The sequence below is a fragment of the Rhododendron vialii genome, chromosome 3a (genome assembly GCF_030253575.1).
Source record: "Rhododendron vialii isolate Sample 1 chromosome 3a, ASM3025357v1".
Lineage (NCBI taxonomy): Eukaryota > Viridiplantae > Streptophyta > Magnoliopsida > Ericales > Ericaceae > Rhododendron > Rhododendron vialii.
Genome location: NC_080559.1, coordinates 7,308,267 through 7,330,554, shown reverse-complemented (window position 1 = coordinate 7,330,554; position 22,288 = coordinate 7,308,267). Strand labels below are relative to the sequence as shown.

Genomic DNA, 22,288 nt, shown 5'->3' with positions numbered 1-22,288 from the left:
CATAGCATCGACTACGTGTATTCCGTTCTTTTGTCATCTCCATGTGTCACTTTATGAGTGATTGGTCAAAGTCTTTCTTTTAGTCAACAATATATTATTTTGACCATACCTATAGAACTTATAAACAAAAGAACATATTTTGAGGCATCCCAAAATACAATAGTAAGCAAACAAAATGGAACGATGAGGGTACTTTACTAATGTTAACTCAAATATATAAAGGCTTGGAGTTACGTTTTCGATTCTTTTGATGGACTTCAAATAAGATAATGTGCATTTAAATGTTAGTTGAATCTCGACCTCATGACATAAAATGATCATAAAAGGTACTAATATCGTTAATGAGTGTAGGACCCACAAAACCATAGGGTGGAATGTGAAGTTATTACTAATGGGATTGGGATCTAATACATTTAACTCATCAGAATTATGTGAGACCCACAATATTGAAGTAGATATCTAAATATCCGTAATACATATAGGACCAATAATATTAAAATTCCGATCATCAATGAACCAAGGTAATTCACTAAAAAAATTAGTAATTGACAAACCTCGAGTGTTGATTAAGGGGGTGACCAACATTCGTGATTGAGAAAATATTGAAACGTGATTTTCAATGTTACTCTTTATATTCTCTACTTTGGTGATTATGCTAATCATTTAAGAGGGTTATTAGGCCCCGTTCCGCTAAGCTTTTTATAGAAGCTGGAGTTTATGTTTTTCATCGCCGTTTGATGAACTTGGAATGAATGCAATACGTTTTTCATTGCTGTTTGATGAACCTGAATGAATGCAATACATATTGTGTGAGTCTCTCCTTATAACCCTGAAAAAGTGAAGTTTCGTTGGTAGTTCGCAAATTTCGTTTCCTGTCATGGTCAGAAACGCTGAGTAATTAGCGAACCACCTCATGGTTGGTATGTACGTAAATGCATGCAAAGCATACCGACAGTAGGGATGGCAACAGATAGAGTATGAGTCACGGACCCTATTCCACTCTCGATCCCCACCTGGGGAATCTTCACCATCGCTTCCCCAAAGCCACCAAACTTGTCTCTTGATGAGAATGGATTACGCTTGAATATACCCATACCCGAATGACAAAATAGAACAATAAAATAAAGCAATAGTACAAGCACAGCATCCATGCTAACAAAACATAAGGAACAACTTCAATTCATCATATTCAGGTGGTGTTCCAACTAGCCTTCTTTTTGAAAAAGTTCTTTTTCTTCAATTTTCAAACTCAAATATAATGAAAATGAAAAATTATTTTTTGATTTTTCTTGCACCGTATAAAAGATCTCAATGAAATCTATCAAACAAGATCCATATTGATAGGAAAATTATTTGCATAAATATATGATTTTTGAGCTTAAAATTATCTTCCTTTTTCCAAAACCTTCTTTTTTTGAAGTTGGAACACCCCCTCAGTTGATAATTGCCGGGTGTATGACATTGTTTTGGATTTCCCAGATAAAGAACACAATAGTAGTATTCTCTTACATTAACTGTACTTAATTGCACGAAATAACCTTGGCCGTCTCAACGTGATTAAATTGATAATGCAAATCCCTTCAACATCAGGAAGAACATCTTTGTAAGTTCGAGTTATGTTCTTTCTCATACACTGATGCTCGTATTGACTGAAAACAAGTTTTCGCCCCATACTTGGCCAAATGGTCAAGCAACTTGAAAGTGACAGTGAATACAAAAGCTTTTTATTCGATCAGTACGAAGGAGGAAAGGGGATTAAGAGAGAGAGAGATAGATCAAAAACAAACATGAGGAGGTATGAGCTTTCCTGGATTCATAATGTTGTTGGGGTCCAAAGCTGCTTTTATACTCTTCATTGTCCTCAGAGCCTCGATTCCGAGCTCCTTCTCAAGGTACTACAATATACAACATTCCAGGACTCATTATTATTTGCACTTATCAAACCCCAGACAATGCAGAGTTCAGTTCAAGTACAACCAAGCTCATCGGTTAAACCTTGTTTTGAAGTGCTTTGAAAAGGATTGACAGAAAAAAAAGAAGAAAAAGGGCAAAAAAAAAAAAAAGTGCTTTGAAAAGCATTACAAGGCGTTACACCAATGTTCATAACATAACCCTATGGCCCCGCTTTGATTGATTAGACTATTGACGAGAGGGTTTAAAACCCTCTACGGTGGGTAATCCCGCATAACTAATACTGTGGACTACCAATACCAACATTTACTGACGGACCCAGGAATTTACATTAGTTGGGGGCGCATATTAGCTGTAATGGTGAAAATAAATTTCATAAGGAACATGTAGAGAATTTAACTCATCACTTTCAGTCAATATTTTATTATGTCTTTCAATTTAACTTGAAAAAATTCTTGCATTCATAATTCATTTATCATTATAACAGGTGACTTTAAAGGATAACAAACCAAAATGAGTTGAGTTTGGACATAAAGAGCGTGTGAAAAATGTTAATCTAAGAAAAACTAACATAATAAAATTAGGATACATTCGCCAGATGATGTCATCTATCCTATGTCTTGTGCGATTAGTTGTCGAGCGCATCCCTCAACTAATTGAAGTATTCAAACACTAGAAATGCGGTGAATCAATCAAATTTGGTATCTAATCTGGTCAATCAAACAGGCCCTAACAATCAAGTGCGGCGTACCTTCATTTTCCCTGTACCAACACCATGTTCTCCTGTGCAGGTTCCTGTTCCATCACAAAAGCACATAAACCAAAACTATGTCAGTGTTCTTACATAAGGCCACAACCTTCATAGACTAGCATGTTTCGGAAAATTGTTATTGGATTGCGGCAGATATTAGCATCAAACCACTGGTTGTATAGCTGGATTTGGTTGATTAAGGAAGCACTGGTTAAGATAAGCTAAAAAGAGTGGCAATATAAGCAAACATTGCAGGATTTGCAGCAATACAGATTTGCATAATTGCCTCGCTAGAGCACGATTCAATTGCATACCAAAGAATTTAATTGTTCACATAATAGTTCTGAAAAGTGATGACATCTTCTATACTTCTTGACAGAGGATAATCACCATTAGATATATAAAGCTCAATATAACAGCAAACACAATAAGCTACCCTCTCTAACAGCTCTAGCCAGGTTACGAGCCCCTCAGACTTTGCAGCAATCGGCTTTGACAATTTGCATTCTATGGAAACTATTACAATGGTAAGGACGATGATGACCATGAGGATGATTACGTCAGTTTTAAATCAATCGTCAAGATGAATTAAGTCCACAAGTAACTGTTTCCATTAGGTCAAAAACCTTAATAATTGAACTCAAATTACTACAAGATTACAACATTAGATTTGAATTGGAGCATCATTTTTTGGATTTTTAGGTTACGTAATATAGATATCATCGCCCTTCTTGGTTAGCGATTGACACACTGCCATTGTCTTGTTGTTTCAATTTCAAGGAAAATATAGTTTCCCTTACAAATTGCCTTATAAATATCTGATTTCCACGTCTGGCATTTCTAAAATCTAAGATGCTAATGAAGAACATCCAAAAGACAAGAAGTCGTACAAAGAATAACCTCAGTAACTGTTCACAAGGCAAAACCACATAACCAAATTACACAACAACGTAGATTGGGTACCTTCCATTGACAAAGCAGTATGCACCATGAAATGGTTTAATCTGTCAGCTTCCCGTCGGTGTTCCTCCTGGCTTGGATCAAATAAAATAATTGTGTGGAAGTTTCCATCACCAGCATGAGCAACAACTGTGCTGTTGTAAACAATAAGAACCGGAAAAGAAATGCCTAAGCATATCAAATTAGCATATAGAACAAAAAAGGATGTCCTCAAATATGCTGTGAAACAAAGCTTACAGAGAAAAACCATGTACTTGACAATAGGATTTGTCTGAATATGCAGTTCATTCAAAGCTACATACCACACTAAAGGTGATGCGTCAAGCTCCTTTTTGGATCTTGCTATCAATTCTGCAAGATGCGATAGGGGGACACATACATCCTGCAAGATGTGAAGAAAATGTGGAGAAAGTTCCTTAATCCTTATCTAAAATAAGAGGGGAAACAGCTACTAAAAGAGGTAATTACCACTCTCATCTGCTTTAAAGGGTAGAAAGACAACTCCTAATATGCTTAGATTCATCAATACTTTTCATTTAAATTGACGGGATTAATTTTCATGAACACAATTTCATTCAGATTGACGGCAGTAGTATTCAGAACAAAATTTCATTCAAATTGACAGCATAAAGGGAATGCCACAAGCATACGATAGAAATTTTGGTCTAGAAATTTTCTACCGTAAAGGCAAGGTATCCCTTTGCCTTTCTTTTTGGTGGTTGTTTTCAATCGATAATCACTTACCCAAAAAAAGGTGAAAACACACATGGTGCAATTGGTGGCGGTAAGGACAAGCTAGTGATGAATAATTAAGAAACCAGTTTGGCAAAAATTTCAACTTATAGGATCCTGCTGACTGGACAAATTAGCAATTGATCAACATTTTAAAACCTGCCCCATCGGAATTCTGTACATTCACACTCTAGAATTAATTGATGAAAGGAAGCAAGGGAATACAAGGAAATGACATGATGCCAAAACATTCAATAAGTGGGGCTCCAAATTACTAGGTTGGTTAGTGTCGAACATTTTATCTCAAAAGCTTAAGTAACAATGAAACCAAATCATTTTAAAAAAACGAAATATTCGAGCAGTTATCAAAAGGTCAAATACATGTAAACCTTCCTAAAGGACTGACCGATATCATTGCTTCAGAACTAGGCTCCATTGCAAAGCAAGCCCATAGTGCCTCCTTTCTTATCTACATGAAAGCAACCAACATAGTAAGTTAGCAAATGTAGAAAAGAAGATTACGAAGACACTCTCATGTCTGATAAGCGACCTCACCAAAAAGATCACCAAGGACCTATACACAAATCACTTGGAAATACACAGCCAACCATGAATTTCCAAAAATAAATGGAATGCAACTGAAATTATTCGAAATCTGGTTGAAGTTTATGCTATATGACAACTTTTTATGGTTTTGAGAATTTAAAGTCTGAACCATGGATTGAAAAACTGTAGGAATCCTCAAAAAGAAAACTGAAAAGCAGCTACCCCAACACGTACACTACAAATACAGCAACAGAGCAACTAGAGGCACAATTACCCGCCAGAGTTCCTTTTTAGCTTCTGGATCTTCTGCAAAGATGAAATTCGAACCGTTGCGCTCAGTTGCAATCTTCTGAACAATTAGAGTTTGCTCACGTGAATATGCTTCTGATTAAACAACAAAAATGGCTTTAAGTTGTCTTTCAGTTAGTAATAAGTCAGTAAAGAAATAGCAAATTCCAAAATTTTGCTATGGCGGATGCCTGGAGGCTACAGAATGAATGATTTGAAGACTTCCATTTAGTAAACTGATGAAGACTTCCATTTAGTAAACTGATTTTCTTACGTTCATACAAGTCAAATTTACAAACACCACTATTATGTTCATCTTAGTCTTATTTCACTGAAAGAGCCACAATACAGATTGCAGGGTTCCTGTAATCAATTAAGCTTTTCTTATCCTTTTCCTCACCGAATTAATTTTATTTTCCTTTTCCTTTCCTTTTTTCTTTTTGGTTGAAACTCTCACACAGTAAGTTGAATCCAGTGAGTAAAGAACCATATGCTAGATCAGTACGAGGCACATCAACCCTGGCTAGGAACTGCCGTCACTATTGTGCTATTTGAAAATGGTCACAAAATCAATCTTAAAAAAAAAAAAAAAAAAAGTCACAAAATAGTTACTCAAAGAAAATGAAGACAGCAAGGTTTCATTCTCTGTCACTTTCACACCAAAAAAAAAGCTTTCATTCTCTGTGAAGTGAGATACTATGAAAGAAGCAATAAAGCAGTGTGATAACTGATAATCGGCTAAAACTGGTTTGATTATCAACTGAAGCAGAACTAAACGTTCACCGCAAAAACAGATCATTATTCACCTGTGCCTACAAATTCAAACATTAGAGTTGGGACTTCAGGCAAGTTTCTCCCGTTAGCTATATTGATAGCTTTCACTTGAACCTCATCCAGTAGCTCTACCCGTGACACCTAATCAGAATAGGAACAGAAAATACGTGAATGGTAGGCGCAACTATTGAACTTTACATTACCCCACTGAATTTCACCCTGGACACTTTTGGAGCACCTTCATGCACTCTAATACAAGTTTCTTTGTCGTTGATCATAAATAAAAACAGTACAAAAGTTCCATTTACAGTAAGCTAGCCTAATATGAGCAATGTTTGTTCCGAAAACTCAACATCTTAGCATGTTATTCCTACAAATTTAACTCACACAAACAATTCCAATCGAATTTTAAATGCACTTAACCACTGATCAAATTAGCTTTTTAAATCCCTCAAGACTATTACAATCTCGCTAATGTGAACAGTATCCCTAGATCAATATTGCCTCTATAACTCTCTGTAATACAAGCTCGGCATAAAAGACCTTTTTAAGTAGACTCCAGCTCAAGTATATAAGCACATCAACACAGCTAGTGTTTAGTTATACAGCACTTTAACTCAGCAGGGGGGACTTTAAAGGAGAAAAAACACTCATTTAAACCTTTTCAGGTGATGTTCACCAGTCCTTTGAAATGCGAGAAGCAGCTTCTTCAGCTTGCTAGTTAGGCCAACTTTGAAGAGAAAATGAAATACCAATACAAGACCTTCATTTTAAAATTGTTTCCCTTGAAATAGTAAGTTCCCGAAAAAAGTTTTGCCATGAACCCAATATTAACAAATCTTTTCCTTGTCATTGTGTAATACAAATATCTCCACTCTCTTTTCTTTACTTCCTCGGATTTTCACATGAATCACATCATATGACCAGGCCACAAACTACAGTTATTGAACCATTTTCCTTAATTTCTAGAATTTTTCAACCGGAAAAAAGGATAGTGTACACATCCAAATACAGTACGTAGGAACAAGAATGGTGGAGCTTTACTTATTTTATATTTCCAAGTTGAATTGCACTAGATACCAAAATTTAACAATTACAAAAGAAGTTGAACATGCAATGACACAATGGCAAAGAAATTTAGCAACGGAACTGTTACCTGTATACCAGAAAACATTGTTGCAATAGCAACATCTGCTGCATCCTTAATTGTTGGGAAATTACACATTGCTACCTGTAACATAGTGGTAAGTCACAAATGATTCAACAATACATAACACTCTAAAGTGAGATTTCGAGACTGATAGGCTGTAAAGCACCAACACTCCGAGGAGGTCGCCGGGAAGACTGATACAATGGGGACACTCCAAAATACAAACAGGACAAGCCACGTCGCAAGTCCATTAAATTTAGTTGTTTTTGGAAGGTGGGACATGGCTGAGACATGGGGGGACAGACGAGGGACAACACAGCAGGGTTAATATAACTTTTTTAGAATCTTTGGGGGTAAATATGTGCCACCTCCAAAGTTTTGGGTTGAAGGTGTAGTATAGACATGCATACATATAAAGGTACAAAACCATACATCGACAGAGCCCATAGTCGATCCATTATGCTCTCTCTCTCTCTCTCTCTCTCTCTCTCTCTCTCTCTCTCTCTCTCTCTCTCTCTCAATACACACACACACACACACACATATAATGTATGTGCATATGTACTTGTAGGTATGTATGTGTGTATATACAGAACAGTTACATATAGATCACCAGAGGTCCAGAATATACGTATGGAAAAATAGCCAAAGGGGATGACATTTGTATATGTATCAACAATCATCTCATAAATTCACTTCACCATTAGTAATCATGGAAAATAATGTATAAAAAATTTGCCATGCCCTGGTGTGTCCATGTTCCCCTTTTTTTAGAGACCATGTGTCTGTGTACATATTTGTGTGCGCCTGCACGACTTAGCTTATAAGAGAAGGGTTTTTAATTCAACAAGAAGAGAGAAAGGATAAGTAAATAGCATACAGAGAATCACAAATGGGTTTAATTCATAGAATGATGCCAATTTGGGATGGAGTATCCCAACATATAGTAAAAATGGCCAAATACGCATGTCATACAATTGAAATAATGTCCATGGATGGACCGCCAATAAAAAGCAAACTGAAAACCTGAGGAATCCTCCCAAAATTAAGGGCATTCCATAGTTTTCAGCTTGTTTTAGTATCAAACATGCAAGGAAAGCTTGAAGACTGCAGTGAATTACCTCAACTAAAGCAAAAGTTTTGCTTTCAAGACAATACATGCACCAAGAAGTAGAAATTATGTATAGAGTCCAGCCAAACTAGAAACTTAACAGTGAGTACATCATTTCCTTATTTTTTAGAAAATGGAAGAACAAATGGATACAACAATTACAAGGAAGCAAATGTATCAGACATCGTATGAGAATCAACATGAAAACGAAGAAAGAAACAAATAAAAGTACCACGGAATATTGAGGAATTTTCTGAAGGCGTAAAGTAACTTCTGTTATCACACCTAATGTTCCTTCACTTCCAATCATCAGGCGCGTCAGATCGTACCTAACACGTGAAATTTGAAATGTTAATGGGGTAGTCTAGCTGAAGATAAATAGTCATAAGTTACAAGAAGAAAATATTCATTCAAATCAATTAAGACCAAAGAAACTCAATTAGTAAATAATGTCGAAAGACAGGAAGCTCATGCATCAGGATTGCCTTGAATTACTCATGAGAACCAATCATGACTTATCTACTGAAATGAGTGTATGATTCTGCACAACAATGTGAGGGCAAGGGCTGCAGCAAAGTTCACTTGGTCATAACACTGTTTGCTATGTCAGCCTGGAAAACAGAACCTATGAATAGTCAACTATATGCGTTTTTATCCTACACCCAAATACCAATGCCACATGCTTTCAACAATGAAATCAACTACATTTAATTTTTATTCCTTACCTCCTCCATCACATAGTCATTAGTTTTTCAAATACATATGAATTAGACTAAATGTTGGTTGGACGTATGTAAATTGGATGTGGTTGAAATCAAACAGCCTTTGAAACCTTTTGTGTACTTCGACTTCGATGGTTTGCCAACAAAAGAATATGACATGGGCAGAGCTCAACCAGAACAGCAAAGCTCAAGATTCAATAAACTATGTTCACAAAAATTCTGAATATAGTACCGGTAATGATAGCATTCTTCTTATTGGTACAGTATGTACAGGCACCAGTAAAATTTCACATACTCTTTTGGACTTAGCGTTATAGGAATAATATATAAATAATTTGTTTATATGTAATTCTGTATGCTTAAAAAGCTTAAAAACATTCAATCAACAGGAAGATATCGATTAAAAACAAGTAATACCAAGGATTATGAAGATCGTATATTAACTGATAAAGAAGATTACCATCTTTAGTAAAAAATAATTTACAATGGAATTACCTCTTGAAAAATTAAAAACTATAGTATGACCGGTTCCGGCTGGTACTTAAACCGAAACGGAACTACAGGGTTAAGAGCATAGTTGTCACGGGCGAAAAGCGCACCGAGGCGCAAAGTCCTGTTGGGCCTGAGGCGAGAAGCGCAAGGCGAGGTGCGCGCCTTTTTGAAGCGAGGCGCACCTATGCGGAAAAAAATAGGAAAAATAGCACACACTAATATTTCAAGTAATAATACACTCTTTGAATTTAAAGAACATATTTTTTATATATAAAGCTACAAACATTAAAGAAATTATTTTCAGAAAATTCGAACTTGTTTCTATATATTCAGATTAATTACTTATGAAAATAATTACTCCTATTTCTGAAAATAATTAAACAAACAAGTTCAATTTAAACAAACGAGATCAACTTGTTTTCAGTGTGTTGTGTTATGTGAGAGTAACAGTATATACATATGGGGAGGGGGAGAGAGAGAGAGAGAGAAAGAAGGGAGAAGAGAGTGGTGAGAGACTGCGAGAGCTGTTGATTCATGAGAGAGAAGGAGAGAGAGTGTCGTTGGAGAGACTAGAGAGAGTGTTGATGGAGAGAACTGTTGATTCAGAGAGAGGGAGAGAGAGTCGATGGAGAGAGTGCCTCTGTTGATCGATCGATTGAAAGTGAGAGACCCAGAGAAATTGATCACCTGCTGCTGTTGTTCGATATAAAGAGAGAGACCCAGAGAAGTCGATCAGTTCACTTCTCCTTCGAACAACTGACGTATATGTTGAACCTAAATCTTGGATCCAACGGTTGTGAATCAAAGTTAAAAGAAGCGCGCTTTTTTCTCGCCTCTCGCCTGGTCGCTTTTTCTTGCTTCGTGCGCCTACCCTGCGCCTTGTTCAAGTCGCCTCGCCTGGGGCTAGGCAAGACGCTTAGGGTGCGCCTCGCCTCGCCTGGGGCCTAGGCGCGCGCCTAGGCGCGCTTTTGACAACAATGGTTAAGAGACCAGTTTTGGGAAAGAAAAAGGTACATACAAATTGGTACGGAACGGTATTCAAAACCTTGATGTAGAACTATGAAAGTAGATGACAAGGTCACAGCTCAACCAGATGAGCAAAAGCTCAAGATTAAATAACCAATGTATGCCAGTAGATCAAAAAATTTGATGCGGTGGTTATTTGATTGGGAAAATTTCAAAAAATCCTCTAAACTTTAAGAAACTTAACAAAAAAACACCTAACTTTAACTAAGACAAAAAGACACTTGAACTTACCATTCCGTTACAAAAAAGTCCCCACCGTCCAATTCCGTCAATTTGTAACAGATGGAGTTAATGAAAGGCATAAACCTCCCTTTTTTTTTACTCTATCTTTTTTTTAGTAGTAAATAAAGGCAATAAAGTTCTTTTTTTTTTCTTACTATTTTATCAAAAATTACTTTAACCTCATTTTTTATTATTTACTAAAATAACTTTAACCCTCCGTTTTTTTTTACTAAAATAAAGTTCTCTCTCCCTCTTTTTTTTTTCTTTTTAGAAATTCAAACCCACACAACCAATCAACCCCACAACCAACCACCAAAGCCCTAGCCCCAATTTCGTAAATAGTTAAAAAATTGTGGTGAAAGTAATTTTTAAAAAATAGTAAGAAAATTTTTTTTATTGCATATTTATTCATTACTAAAAAAGAAAGAGTTAAAAGTAATTTTTAAAAGTAAAAAAAGGGGAGTGATTTTCACACTCCTTTTTGATAGCCACTCTTTTTTTTTTTAGTATTGAAAGTGTATGAATTTTTTTTGCTAAAAGAAAAATAGAGAGTGGTTATCAAAAAGGGGAGGGTGAAAATCATCTCCCCAAAAAAAGTTATTTCAAAATTCTAGAATTGGGGCTAGGTCTTTGGCGGCTAATTGTGGGGTTGATTGGTGGTATGGGGTCGAATTTTTGGAAAAAAAAAAAAAAAAGGGGGGGCGGGGGGGGAGAAGCGGGGAGAGAGATGGGGGGAAAGGTAAAATTTGAAAGTAAAAAAAAAAGGGTTATTTTTGTAAATAGTAAAAAATGGGGTTAAAATAATTTTTGATAAATAGTAAGGAAAAAAAGAATTTTATTGTATATTCATTTATTATTAAAAAGTTGAAAGTAATTTTTTTGAAGTAAAAAGAAAAGGAAGGTTAACGCCTTCCGTCAGCTCCATCCGTTACAAATTGACGGAATTGGACGGCGAGGGTTTTTTTTTTAACGGAATGATAAGTTTAGGTGTCTTTTTGTCATTAGTTAATGTCCAGGTGTTTTTTGTAAAGTTCTTGAAAGTTTAGGGGCTTTTTTGAAATTTTCCCTATTTGATTTGCAGTATCTATTTGTCAAAGCAGAATATTATTGTCACTAAGCCACAGGTAGGGCTTCATTTAGTAAACATTTCTACAATGATCAAGAAGGAGAGGGCATAGGGCAAGCGATCAATTTAAGTTCTGTTGAAAAAATGTGTAGGGCTGTTTAGGGAATTGTTTGGCCTCAGTTTAGGGAGAAAATAGTGGGTTTCTGAAGCTGTCCAGGCAGGTTCTAGCATGGCAAACAGGACCCAAAACAGAAACATAGGTGCAGTTTAACTTCCTTCTCATCCGACGTTTTAAAGGTTGCTCTAAGAGATTACTAAGCTTGTGTTCTGAGGATGTTAGTGGAGGAAAGAATGGAAGAAATCTGGTTTTGGTGATGTTAAAGGTGAGGTTGCGTAATACATTCACGAAGAAAAAGAATTAAGAAACCTATGAATAGGGTTATGAATATGCATCCCACAATACCAAAAGCTCCAAAAAGAAAGTCTAAAAGTATCCTCACGTACAATAGACATAGTTAAATAGCTTTATATACACTTAGAGAACTCCTTATCCAACTAGATTTGGACTTCCTTTTGTGGAACCATAAACTTAGCCCATCTCAGTCTTAAGAGGCCACAAATAAAACCAAATTATACAACTTGACCAAATACAACTTCTCCTATAAGTAACATACGCAGTGGACTACCAAGGAGAACACAAATTACACCATAAACCTCACGAGAGTCCCAAAGATTGAGCTGAAATCTACTATAGATTATGGCGTGCCATAAAGTATCATGTTCTATGGGACACCTCCAATAACCAACTAGTACTCCCTCCGTTCCTTAATGCTAGTCCCTGCTTTTCTCTGTACCTAGGTACCACAATACATAAAAAAAAAATGTTCCCGACACAAGGATGAAGCTAAGTTGACAAGACTTCCTTCTAATGCTTAGCATGATTGTAGAATAGGATTTTGGTCTGTAGGACTTTTAGTGTAATAACATCAAACTCTGATTTGTATTGTAAACTTCATATTAACAGAAAGAAAAAAAAAACAGTGGAGTCAGGACTAGATACGTGATGTACGGAATATGTGACAAAGGCAGGTGTTGGAGTATTGCTTTCAGTCGGTGATGTATGGCCCAAGTCAGATGTTAATTGCTTCAATTTGAATTATCCGGAGGATGCCTTTAAACTAGTACTTGATGCTGGATCCCTTATGACGCAAGTCATTTACTTATTTCCTTAAAGTGCTATTTCCTAACTGTAATGAATTTCTCCAAATTATAAAAATACAATGGTTACAGTCTTACCCCAGCTGTACTGTAACCTACATTTTTGGTTTTGCCATATTGATGTACCCGTATCATACAAGTTACCAACCACACATGTACCAGCACATGTGCTTCTCAGGCAACAACATTCCCCAAACCAAGACCCCCTTTTAATGGAAGCTATTAAGTCCCAACTAATTAAATGAGTTTTTCCCGGCAACTTCCTACAAGAGGTCCACACTTGTTTTCTCAATTTGGGCAGCCACAGAAACCAGAATTCCAAACAAAGGCAATAGTGGAAAGCTTGGCAACAACAGACTTAACAAAAGTCAATCTCCCTCCTTCGAAATTGTAGTCTCCTTCCACTCCTCTAATCTCTCATAAAAGTATGCTTATAATAATAAGGTTGCGATTAATAGGTTCCCCCACTGGGATTAATGGGTTCCCCAACCATCTTAGATTTCTGACTTTGCCACTGCCTAATTGAGATTCTGGTTGGCCATGCTTTTGTATTTAATGTGGATGAGAAATACGTCCTATAAGTATAAAAAGGTTTCAAAATCACTGAACACACCCTGCAGCACTTTTTCGAGCACGAGATCCAGTCTTGACAATATCCCCATTGGCTAGTACCGCCTGCGAGCAAAGTAAAATGTAAAATACAATGCTAGACATCTACCTTGACATAAGAAGAGGAAATAACACACCTTGAGGTTGATAACATTCTCTCTCATAGTTCCATACCTACATGCTAAAAATGAAATCATTTATTGAAATCCACTAAGAAAATAAATCGTTCAAACTTAAAGATATAAAAATGGCACTAAAAAGACAAATAGAACAATCATCCTACCAATAGCATATCCTCAACACAACACAAGAAATTGAAAAGAAAGAACGTTAAGAAAAATCCATAACAACCGTCTACAGATAACCAATGTCGACTCACAAAAATAGGAAAACAAAGAAGGAATAAAAGGCGGAACAAGATATCCATAGAGGGAAGAATTTTTTACCATCGTATCTTCCCTAAATTTGTCGCCCCTAGACAACCCAAGTTTAAACCTTGCCAAGGCTTATTTGGTTATCCTCAATTCTAGGCACACGTAGCCCACACAATGTCCGGCCCATAAGCAAAATAAATCACCAAAATAATGTGCTCTAAAGTAAACTCCAGCTAACTAAATTGGTTAAATAATCCCCTGAGGTTGGCGCCGTGGTAGTCACCTGGCAACCAGGGTCAGGGGTTTGACTCCGGCTCCCTAGCTATCAATTCATGTATTGGGTAAGGCTAATTAGGACTGACTAGCGGCCGGTGGGATTGGTCCCCTTAATCACTCGATCCACTCAGCCAGACACCTAGTATTTCATAAATTAATTTTTTTTTGGGTAAGTTACACTTGAGGAAGAGTGAAAAGAGAGGCCAAGGGAGATGATAGGGAAAAAGAGAGGAGTAGGGAAGAGGTGGAGAGAGGGAGGATAAGAGAGGGATACAGGTGGCCACAACGATCGGGGATGATATAAGAAGTTGGACTGACGAAAAGGTCCCTCTGGCCTAAGAGATTTGCTTTTTCTTTATCTTGCTTTAGCAATGAAGACCACCTAAATCGTCAGTTTCCAATAAATGATCCCAAACGGTATGTCTGTTTTCTTTCCATACGTTTCGCCTTTGTGTTTCTGTTGGGCATCCATCAACAATGCATGAATGAGTTCCACAAAAAAGTTGTATAAAGAGGATATGAATGGCAAGTTTGTGAAAGTCCTTAATAAATAAACAAAAAGGCATTGCGTGGTAAACTGCTAAAGAATCAATTCTTTTGTTCTTTTGGCAGCGTATTCACTGGCAATGATGTGAAATGTAATGGACCAGAAAAGACCTTTGATAGTGAGTCACAAAACATAGCACCAACCTCACAGCCAAAGAACCAGAACAGCGTGTAGCACACATACCCCCAATGGTTGCTCCTGGCCCTGCAAGCCAGATTCACATCTTCTATCAATATAAAAATAATTTGACAAAAAGAAGCAGTTGTGCATTTAGTGTACCAAAACCAACTTCAAATGACCAAAATTACAAATAACAAGATCCTGCAAGCGACAAGACTTCTCAACAAAAGGATTTATTTTACCAACTTCTACTCGATGCAGAGCATGTTTCAAAATTATCTTTCTTTTCTTGCTTGATGTTTGTTTACACCTATGATATCGAGTTTTCATGTGGTCTTAACTTTCTGATCACTATAAAATTACTTACAAGTTCTGAGAACCTATGGCTTGCATGTTCAACATCCTAGTGTGGAATTAAATCTCAACCATAAGCACAAAAATATATTAGAGATGCATTTTCACAATCCAATGATATATAGAACCTTTAAAAAGAAAAGACATAAAACTGACCAGGATCGAGAGGAAAAAATAGACCATAAGGCTCTAGGTATTCATTGAGCTCGATCCATCCAATCCCAGGCTCAACAACCACATCCATATCCTCAACATGTAACGATTTCACTCTCTACAATATCAATATCAGTTCAACAAAAGTAAGGAAGGATACAAGCAAGTGATGCAGAGCCAACGGCAATAGGTCATTGAAAATACAAGTACACTCAATGAAGCTCAGACATCTGCTCATACAATTCCACACACTGGCTATGCTACCCTCCTACTAGGCTGTCTCACACTGTTCTCCAGGTAATAATGTACAATGAAACACATTAAGTATGTTCATGCATATCAAAAAAGAAACATAACTTCGAAGTCTTGCTTACAAAAATTAGGAACAGCATGGAGAGAAGAATAGTCCGTAAAATCTAAATATCTAGGCTGCACCAACCCAAAGTTACAGAGAGAGAGAGAGAGAGAGAGAGAGAGAGAGGTGGGCCTGCACAAGCTTTAACACACGAACACAAACCAGTACCAAGCCCTCATAATTGAGCCAGAATCCAGAATGTGCAAATTGGATCTCAAAGGGCCTACTGAAACATGACCAAGGTAGATCTAAAACAAGTATTCAAGATACCCTTCTATGACACAAAACACATGAAAACCTACAACGATATGCAAATGCAGAAGGAAACACAAAAACATAAACTTTGACAATTAAAACAAAAGTAGGTTATTAATGAAGGATCTTGAAATAAAAGGGACATCATTTACATCTTGAAAAATGCTCATACTTTCATTAAAGTCATGTCAATGCAAACGCCTCCTTGAGGTGATAAAGTATGACCCTCAATTGATGTAGCTCCACCGTATGGTACAATAGGAACCTGATCATCAAATTAAACCAGTAACAAAAAAGAGATTTTAAAACAAAGAGAAACTCCCCAATAAAATAAGCCAGGCCAGAACTTGCTTAAGCTGGCAAAAAAGTCAGCATTTAAGTAAAACAATCAACTCAATAGGATCAAGAGTTTTGGTTCTCTACTTATTTCATCGTGAATATGTCAGAACAGATGGATGGAAACAAATAGTTACAATAGAGGAGTTATCCAATCCAAACGGAAAAACACATTGACTGAAAAAGAAACAAAACCATTGAACAGAAAAGACAAGGAGCTCAGACCTTATACTCATTACAACATTTGACTATCTTGGACACTTGGTCTTCAGACCTGCACGTACAAACTACCATTTAAGGTGCCGTTTGGAGAGAGAGAGCTAGAACTTATACTCCACGATATACTACAGCGTGGGCAACGAAAAATGAAAAGCAAGGACTCAAAAAGAACTTGATCAACGATCTCTCATAATGGACAATACAAAACAAAACATACAAGAATATAATGTACCTAAAATTCACTCCTAGCTCAAAGTGCTCCCCAGTGCAGAATGAGAAGGGGGGAGGAAACAAGTATTTATGTGTTCTGCCCGAATATTTACAAGGGTTTCCTTGAATCTTCGAGTAAAGAAAGAAACTCTCAGTATTGAATTATTTATAACTTCAACTTTACTTTGCATAAGCTAGTACATTGTATCTATAGTACAATTAAGACGAAGATAAGAAAGACTACACTCAATCAGATCCTAATCTAAATCTTCAATCTACACACTACAAGACTCATCAACAAGGAAAACCAATCGATCCCTTATTTTCCTATATACTAACTATAAGTTTACAACTAAAGAACAGAAAATACAGTTGTTAGACGGTTCAGAACGTTCTGATCTTCTGACCATGTCAGCACACAAAATGTAACCAATCTTTCGCTGTAAGAATATTACTCGGCAGCGCCCTGCTTGAAGAGCGACACAGATATCTATCAATGAACCATTCATGTCCTTCTAGAACCATGTTGAATAAGTAACGCGCATGTCCAGCTACATGAAGCTAATGCTACAAGAAATAGCCATCAACACCTAGCCTCAAGGTCATCAGTTTCCTTTGGAACCTATTAAGTTATCGCCCCTAGGATCCAATTGTAGAGGAACATACCCCTATGTGCTTCTTTATCATCTCCCCACAAGGAGAGGCAACCTCATCCAAGAGTCTGCCATCTCAGAGAATCAACCCTCTCCTTGCAAATCAAATAAGGCTTCTAATGAGTGCTGATTCCAACTTCCAAGCAACAAGGCCTCAGAGAATCGAGCTTAAAAAAACTGATATTAACTAATGTCAAAGCTACAACAAGTATAATCAAACCCCATTTCAATTGATCCATCCCAGTTGCAAGCAAGCTAAATTCTGATCAACCACACAACTAAGGGAGACGCAGGCACCAGAAATTCAAGCACTATAAAAATCAAGCGGTTAGAAGAGACTCATATAGACCATCGATCCACGTAGCCCAAAACCCATGCTTACCCCAAGAACCGAATCCACCAAAGGACACTGCCATAGATGAATAGTGACTTGCCAATAAAAAACAGATGAATATTGAAACTAGTCTCGAGGATCTGCAATTCGTGACCAATGATCGCCATATCCTCTCTTGATCTTTGAGAAATTAAGAAACTACTCTCTAGCCTCTCTACAAAACTACAAAAGCATTTAACTGTTTCACTATGAGGAGGACCTAAAAAATGCAGCTTGGGTTGGAAAACTGAAGATGGCGCCTTTAAATAGGTGCTCTTCTTGAAGGCCTCTGCACAAGCTCATTGCCATCTGTTTGTGCAGGTTTGACAGATTCCATTTGACCAGGCTCAAGTTATCTTGAATGGACTTTACAGCATCTGTGTTTCTCACCGTAGGGATCCGATATCCAGCAATCCTCCAAGGTCCACTAGAGCGGATGCTCACGCAACTCTGCTCTAAAGCTCCCCGTGGCTATCTGGACCACTTCTGAAGCCGTTATGCTTGCTTGATAAGTAAGTCCATGAAGGGATTGAACTCAAAACACATAAATGGACTTGTAAATATCAGTACTGATCATCAAATAGATTAACAAAACAACACAAGGAGGACTGTAATTCCTAATTCAAACCACAAACATCTATTTAATAACTGCTTGATGTAACCGAAGAGAGTAATATGTTTTTTTTTTTTTTTTGATCCGCAGAAGAGAGTAATATGTTGATAACTATAAAACTATCTCTACAAAAGAAAAAAAAGATTTAAATGCCAAATTGCATAGGAAATTATGCTATAGTTTCAAGGATAAAATCCAATCTTACCTTGGAAAAACTACCACGTCAGGAATATTCACCGCTTTATGGAAGCTGTTCTGTGGTTTCCCATGAAAGTGCCTCTCATCGAAATCCATTGTCATATCATCCTGCAAAACTTTGCTGATAAGTTAATATCCTGCATATGATACCTATCCATTTCCCAACAGAACTATATGCATCTGCTCAAGTATCACATGTTTCAATTTTACGTTTCAAACTTAATAACACAGAGAATGGCAGTAGTGAACATTGCTACTAAAGAAGGAGCACGGGGGGTGGCAGTTATTGAACTGAAAACAAAATTAGAGATTCTTCAAACCTTTTCAAAACTTATTTCACAAATTGAGACTTATAATGAAAAGGTAATTGATAGAATACTTGGCAAATAGCCTTCAACTCGTTAACAAGCTCTTGTGGGATATTCTTGTGAGAACCCTTCACCAAGTACTCTCCGCTTCCCTCGCCCCCGAAGCTCAACCCCCTGGCAACAAAACTCAATAATAAATTCTCTTCCACTTGTCCACTAACCAATTCCACAAGGACATAATCAAGTATATGGAAGTTGAAACAACGCTTCTATTTCAAAGAAAACCTCATGCTCTGTTTGGATGTACGTGAATTTCAAGTGGAGAAATTTATGTTCAACTTTCAATTTAGGTGGCTAGTGAAACTAGCGTGAAAGATATATTAGAGCATCTTCAACAGCCTAAGCAAACATGAATTTTAGCAAAAATGGCAACCCAAACCACCAAATTGCAGGCCCAGCAAACTCGCCATTTTGAAGGGTCGCTACAGTCACTCACCAGACCTAAAGTGAGTTATTGTAGCACTCGACAGATTCCTTCTCCCTCTCTTCCCCTCACTTTCTCTCTCCTGCGCATCAGATTTGCCTCGAATTTGTTTAGACGTGATGTGAAATTAAGGGTTTCAAATCAGTGGGTTTTTAGTCGTTTTCGTCATCTTGTTCGGCTGTGATGAGGATATGAAGATCAGGGGCGTGGAGGAGTTCCTCGAGGAACTGGCAGCATTGGCTGCATGGGGCGGCAAAGGTAAGGGGGTAGGGCTTGCCAGAAATAGCGAGGTTGGTGACAAGGAGCTGCTCAGCGTGGACGGAGGAGGGGGCGCTAGGGAACTCGAGATTGATGCCGATGAAGATCCAACCATCGGAGCCTAATCACAAATCTTGGTCTGTTCATTTTGGAGATATAGATATTGTTAAAGCATCCAACTCAAAATGGGTTTGCAATGAGTGTAGAGGCCCGCCCAGACTCATACACTAGTTTTGGAGATTATTATTAGTCAATGTGGGACAAACTCTTAACATTCCCCAAACGTGGACCCCTGACCCGCATGTGGAGACGTAAACAAATAATCCATAACATGGGGATCACAACGAACAACAAAACAAGGTGCACAAGGTGACAATCAATCAAGAGTCTTGTCCAAAAGCCTCTGAAAGTCTAGCTTTGATACCATATTAAAGCATCTAACTCAAAACCAATTGACAATGAGTGGAGAAGCCGCCCAAGCTCATACACTAATTTTTGAAGTTATTATTAATCAATGTCGGAAAAGCTCTAGCAGAAGTATGTATGTTTGGATATTGTGTGTATATGCAGTTTATGTGATTGTATTGAATACCTAAATGCCTAGGCTGCTGGGGAGTGCATTTATTTGGTGGCTACCCAAAGTAGAAAATGACATTTCCTAGGCAACATGCCTAGGAATTGTTGGAGATGCTCCTAGATATAGAAGAAATGTATCACCTTGGAATCATTGTATTCCTACAATTCACAACAAATGATTTCAAACCACTCCTATGAATAGTTATTTCAAATCCACCATGATGGAGCTCTCAGACTCAACATCGAAATGCCAATGTAAACAATAAAATCAAGATTTGAATTTGAATTCTTCTCATTGAATTAAAGTGTCGAGCCCCCTCAACTCAAATCTATCCAAAGTTCGAAACAGAGATAAGGCCCCGTTCTTCCTAAATTATTGGTTTGGTATTTTTGTTCATCCTTTCTGATTTTTGTTAAATTCGCATCAAATTTAAAGTACTCCTTATCGGTCTCGACAAGGGGAGTCTTAAAAAAAAAATTACGACCAAAAAAAAAAAAATCACTAAAGATGAAGGATCTTCGAAACAGAGATCTTTTTGTCTCAAGTATCGTCTCAACTTTTTTCAATGTTAATTGAAAATACTTTTCTACTTCCTCTCTCAACGATAAATGATTGCCGATAAAAACTTTGACAAAAAAAGAACAAGAAATTACTAAAAGTTTATAACACCAAATTAAATACCGTACCAACGATTTAGGAAGAACAAGGCCTAAAAGTTTCAAACGCAGCAGCATCTCATCAAACAATACAAAGAGATTATACAAAAAGAAAGATGGCGAAGTCAGAAGACTCTGAAAACTGTGAAGCCAATTCATTAAAAACCAGAATAGAAAGACAAAAGTAGTCGAAGTTACTCCTTTGGGACCAGCCATACAGAGCTTAATTGTGACCCCGCAAGTGGACGGTGGGATAAGTCCCCCAATTAGTCAAGGTACGGGCCGGTCACAGAGTTATAAAAAAAACAAAAACAAAGTAGGCGAAGTAACGCATTCAACTCCTTTTTGGGCCATTGGGACCCGCGGCGGCAGGACTGATCCTGCCAATTAATTGGGACCCCCGCAGGACTGATTCTGCCAATTAATTGGGACCCCGCCTGTGGGCAGTGGGATTGGTCCCGGGATTAATCGAGGTGCGCTTAATTGGGACCCCGGAATTGGTCCCGGGATTAGTCGAGGTGCGCTTAATTGGGACCCCACATGTGGGCGGTGGGATTGGTTCGGGATTAGTCGAGGTGCGCTTAATTGGGACCCCACATGTGATTGGTGGGATTGGTCCCGGACTCTCAGAATTAGTCGGGGTGCGCTTAAGCTCGCCGGACACCAAGTTATCAAAAAAATTAAAAATAAGTAGGTGAATTGAATACCGAGGATCGACATGGGAGGCGTCGCAGAGAGAAGGGTTGGTGTGGGTGTGGAGGGAGAGTGATCCAGCGGAAACTGCTAGAGCTAGTGGAAGCAGCAAAGAGGATGCCCACGAAAATATGGGTTTTCGTTTCTTGTCTGAAATCAGGGCCTCTCTAATTTGAGGACTTGGTGAACTGTTCCTGTTGAGAAGTGAATGGCGTAGGTTGCCGTAAAAGGGTTTTGAGGAAGAACGTAAACGGGAGAACCAGGACGAAAACGCCATCGCCGAGCTTTGAAGAGGAGTCTGAACAGTCGCAGTGAGCGGGGAGAGAGAGAGTGTGTTCAATTTCAGTTTGATCTCCTAAAGTAAACTATTTTTTTTTTTTTTGATCCGCTCCTAAAGTAAACTATTACCAGTAGTAAATTTCTGACCCCTTTTCCACGAGAGATATGCTAGCCCTTCATCCAATACATCATTCATTACATTTTTTATTGGACTCACCCCGGGTTCCCAAACAAAACAAAAAAATATTCATAAATTTTAAAATAATATTTTATGGGGTTTTATAAAAAATTAACTCCAAAAGATATCAACAAGGATATCGACAAGTATTATTTCTTGATTTGTAAGAGCGAAACTGCTCACCTGCACAGTTTCGCCCGTATGAATCAAGAAATAATACTTACCGATATTTGTTGGAGCT

The 22,288-nt window shown here is 37.6% G+C and overlaps 2 protein-coding genes and 1 long non-coding RNA gene across 3 annotated transcripts in view; 1 reads left to right on the top strand and 2 right to left on the bottom strand.

Moving 5' to 3' along the window:
* The first annotated feature begins 1,095 nt into the window (after positions 1-1,095).
* Positions 1,096-1,769, top strand: LOC131318535 (uncharacterized). The gene is made up of 2 exons (XR_009197721.1): positions 1,096-1,193; positions 1,438-1,769. It is a non-coding gene; the product is annotated as an uncharacterized LOC131318535 (long non-coding RNA).
* Positions 1,434-22,013, bottom strand: LOC131318531 (D-lactate dehydrogenase [cytochrome], mitochondrial). The gene is made up of 18 exons (XM_058348371.1): positions 21,605-22,013; positions 18,994-19,096; positions 18,622-18,722; positions 16,574-16,622; positions 16,185-16,277; positions 15,406-15,520; positions 14,919-14,979; positions 13,716-13,752; positions 13,583-13,644; positions 8,456-8,552; positions 7,119-7,193; positions 5,995-6,103; positions 5,175-5,284; positions 4,761-4,823; positions 3,925-4,004; positions 3,626-3,756; positions 2,663-2,706; positions 1,434-1,895 (listed from the first exon to the last, which is right to left on the bottom strand). Exons 1-18 carry the CDS (start codon positions 21,865-21,867, stop codon positions 1,776-1,778), a joined length of 1,713 nt encoding a protein of 570 aa, XP_058204354.1. The 5' UTR covers positions 21,868-22,013; the 3' UTR covers positions 1,434-1,775.
* LOC131318532 (D-lactate dehydrogenase [cytochrome], mitochondrial-like) overlaps positions 18,994-22,288 on the bottom strand; it is a 33,681-nt gene continuing 30,386 nt past the window's right edge. The window contains exon 19 of the transcript XR_009197716.1: positions 18,994-19,096. The gene's annotated coding sequence lies outside the window, so the exon portion shown is untranslated. The remainder of the gene's footprint in view (positions 19,097-22,288) is intronic.

Excerpts from the sequence above, each read along its gene's own strand:
- LOC131318531 (XM_058348371.1), bottom strand. The coding sequence starts at position 21,867 with ATGGCGTTTTCGTCCTGGTTCTCCCGTTTACGTTCTTCCTCAAAACCC. Across the intron at positions 13,645-13,715 it reads AGAATGTTATCAACCTCAAG|GCGGTACTAGCCAATGGGGA; the intron begins GTGTGTTATTTC and ends CTTTGCTCGCAG. Across the intron at positions 2,707-3,625 it reads TACTGCTTTGTCAATGGAAG|GAACCTGCACAGGAGAACAT; the intron begins GTACCCAATCTA and ends GTGATGGAACAG.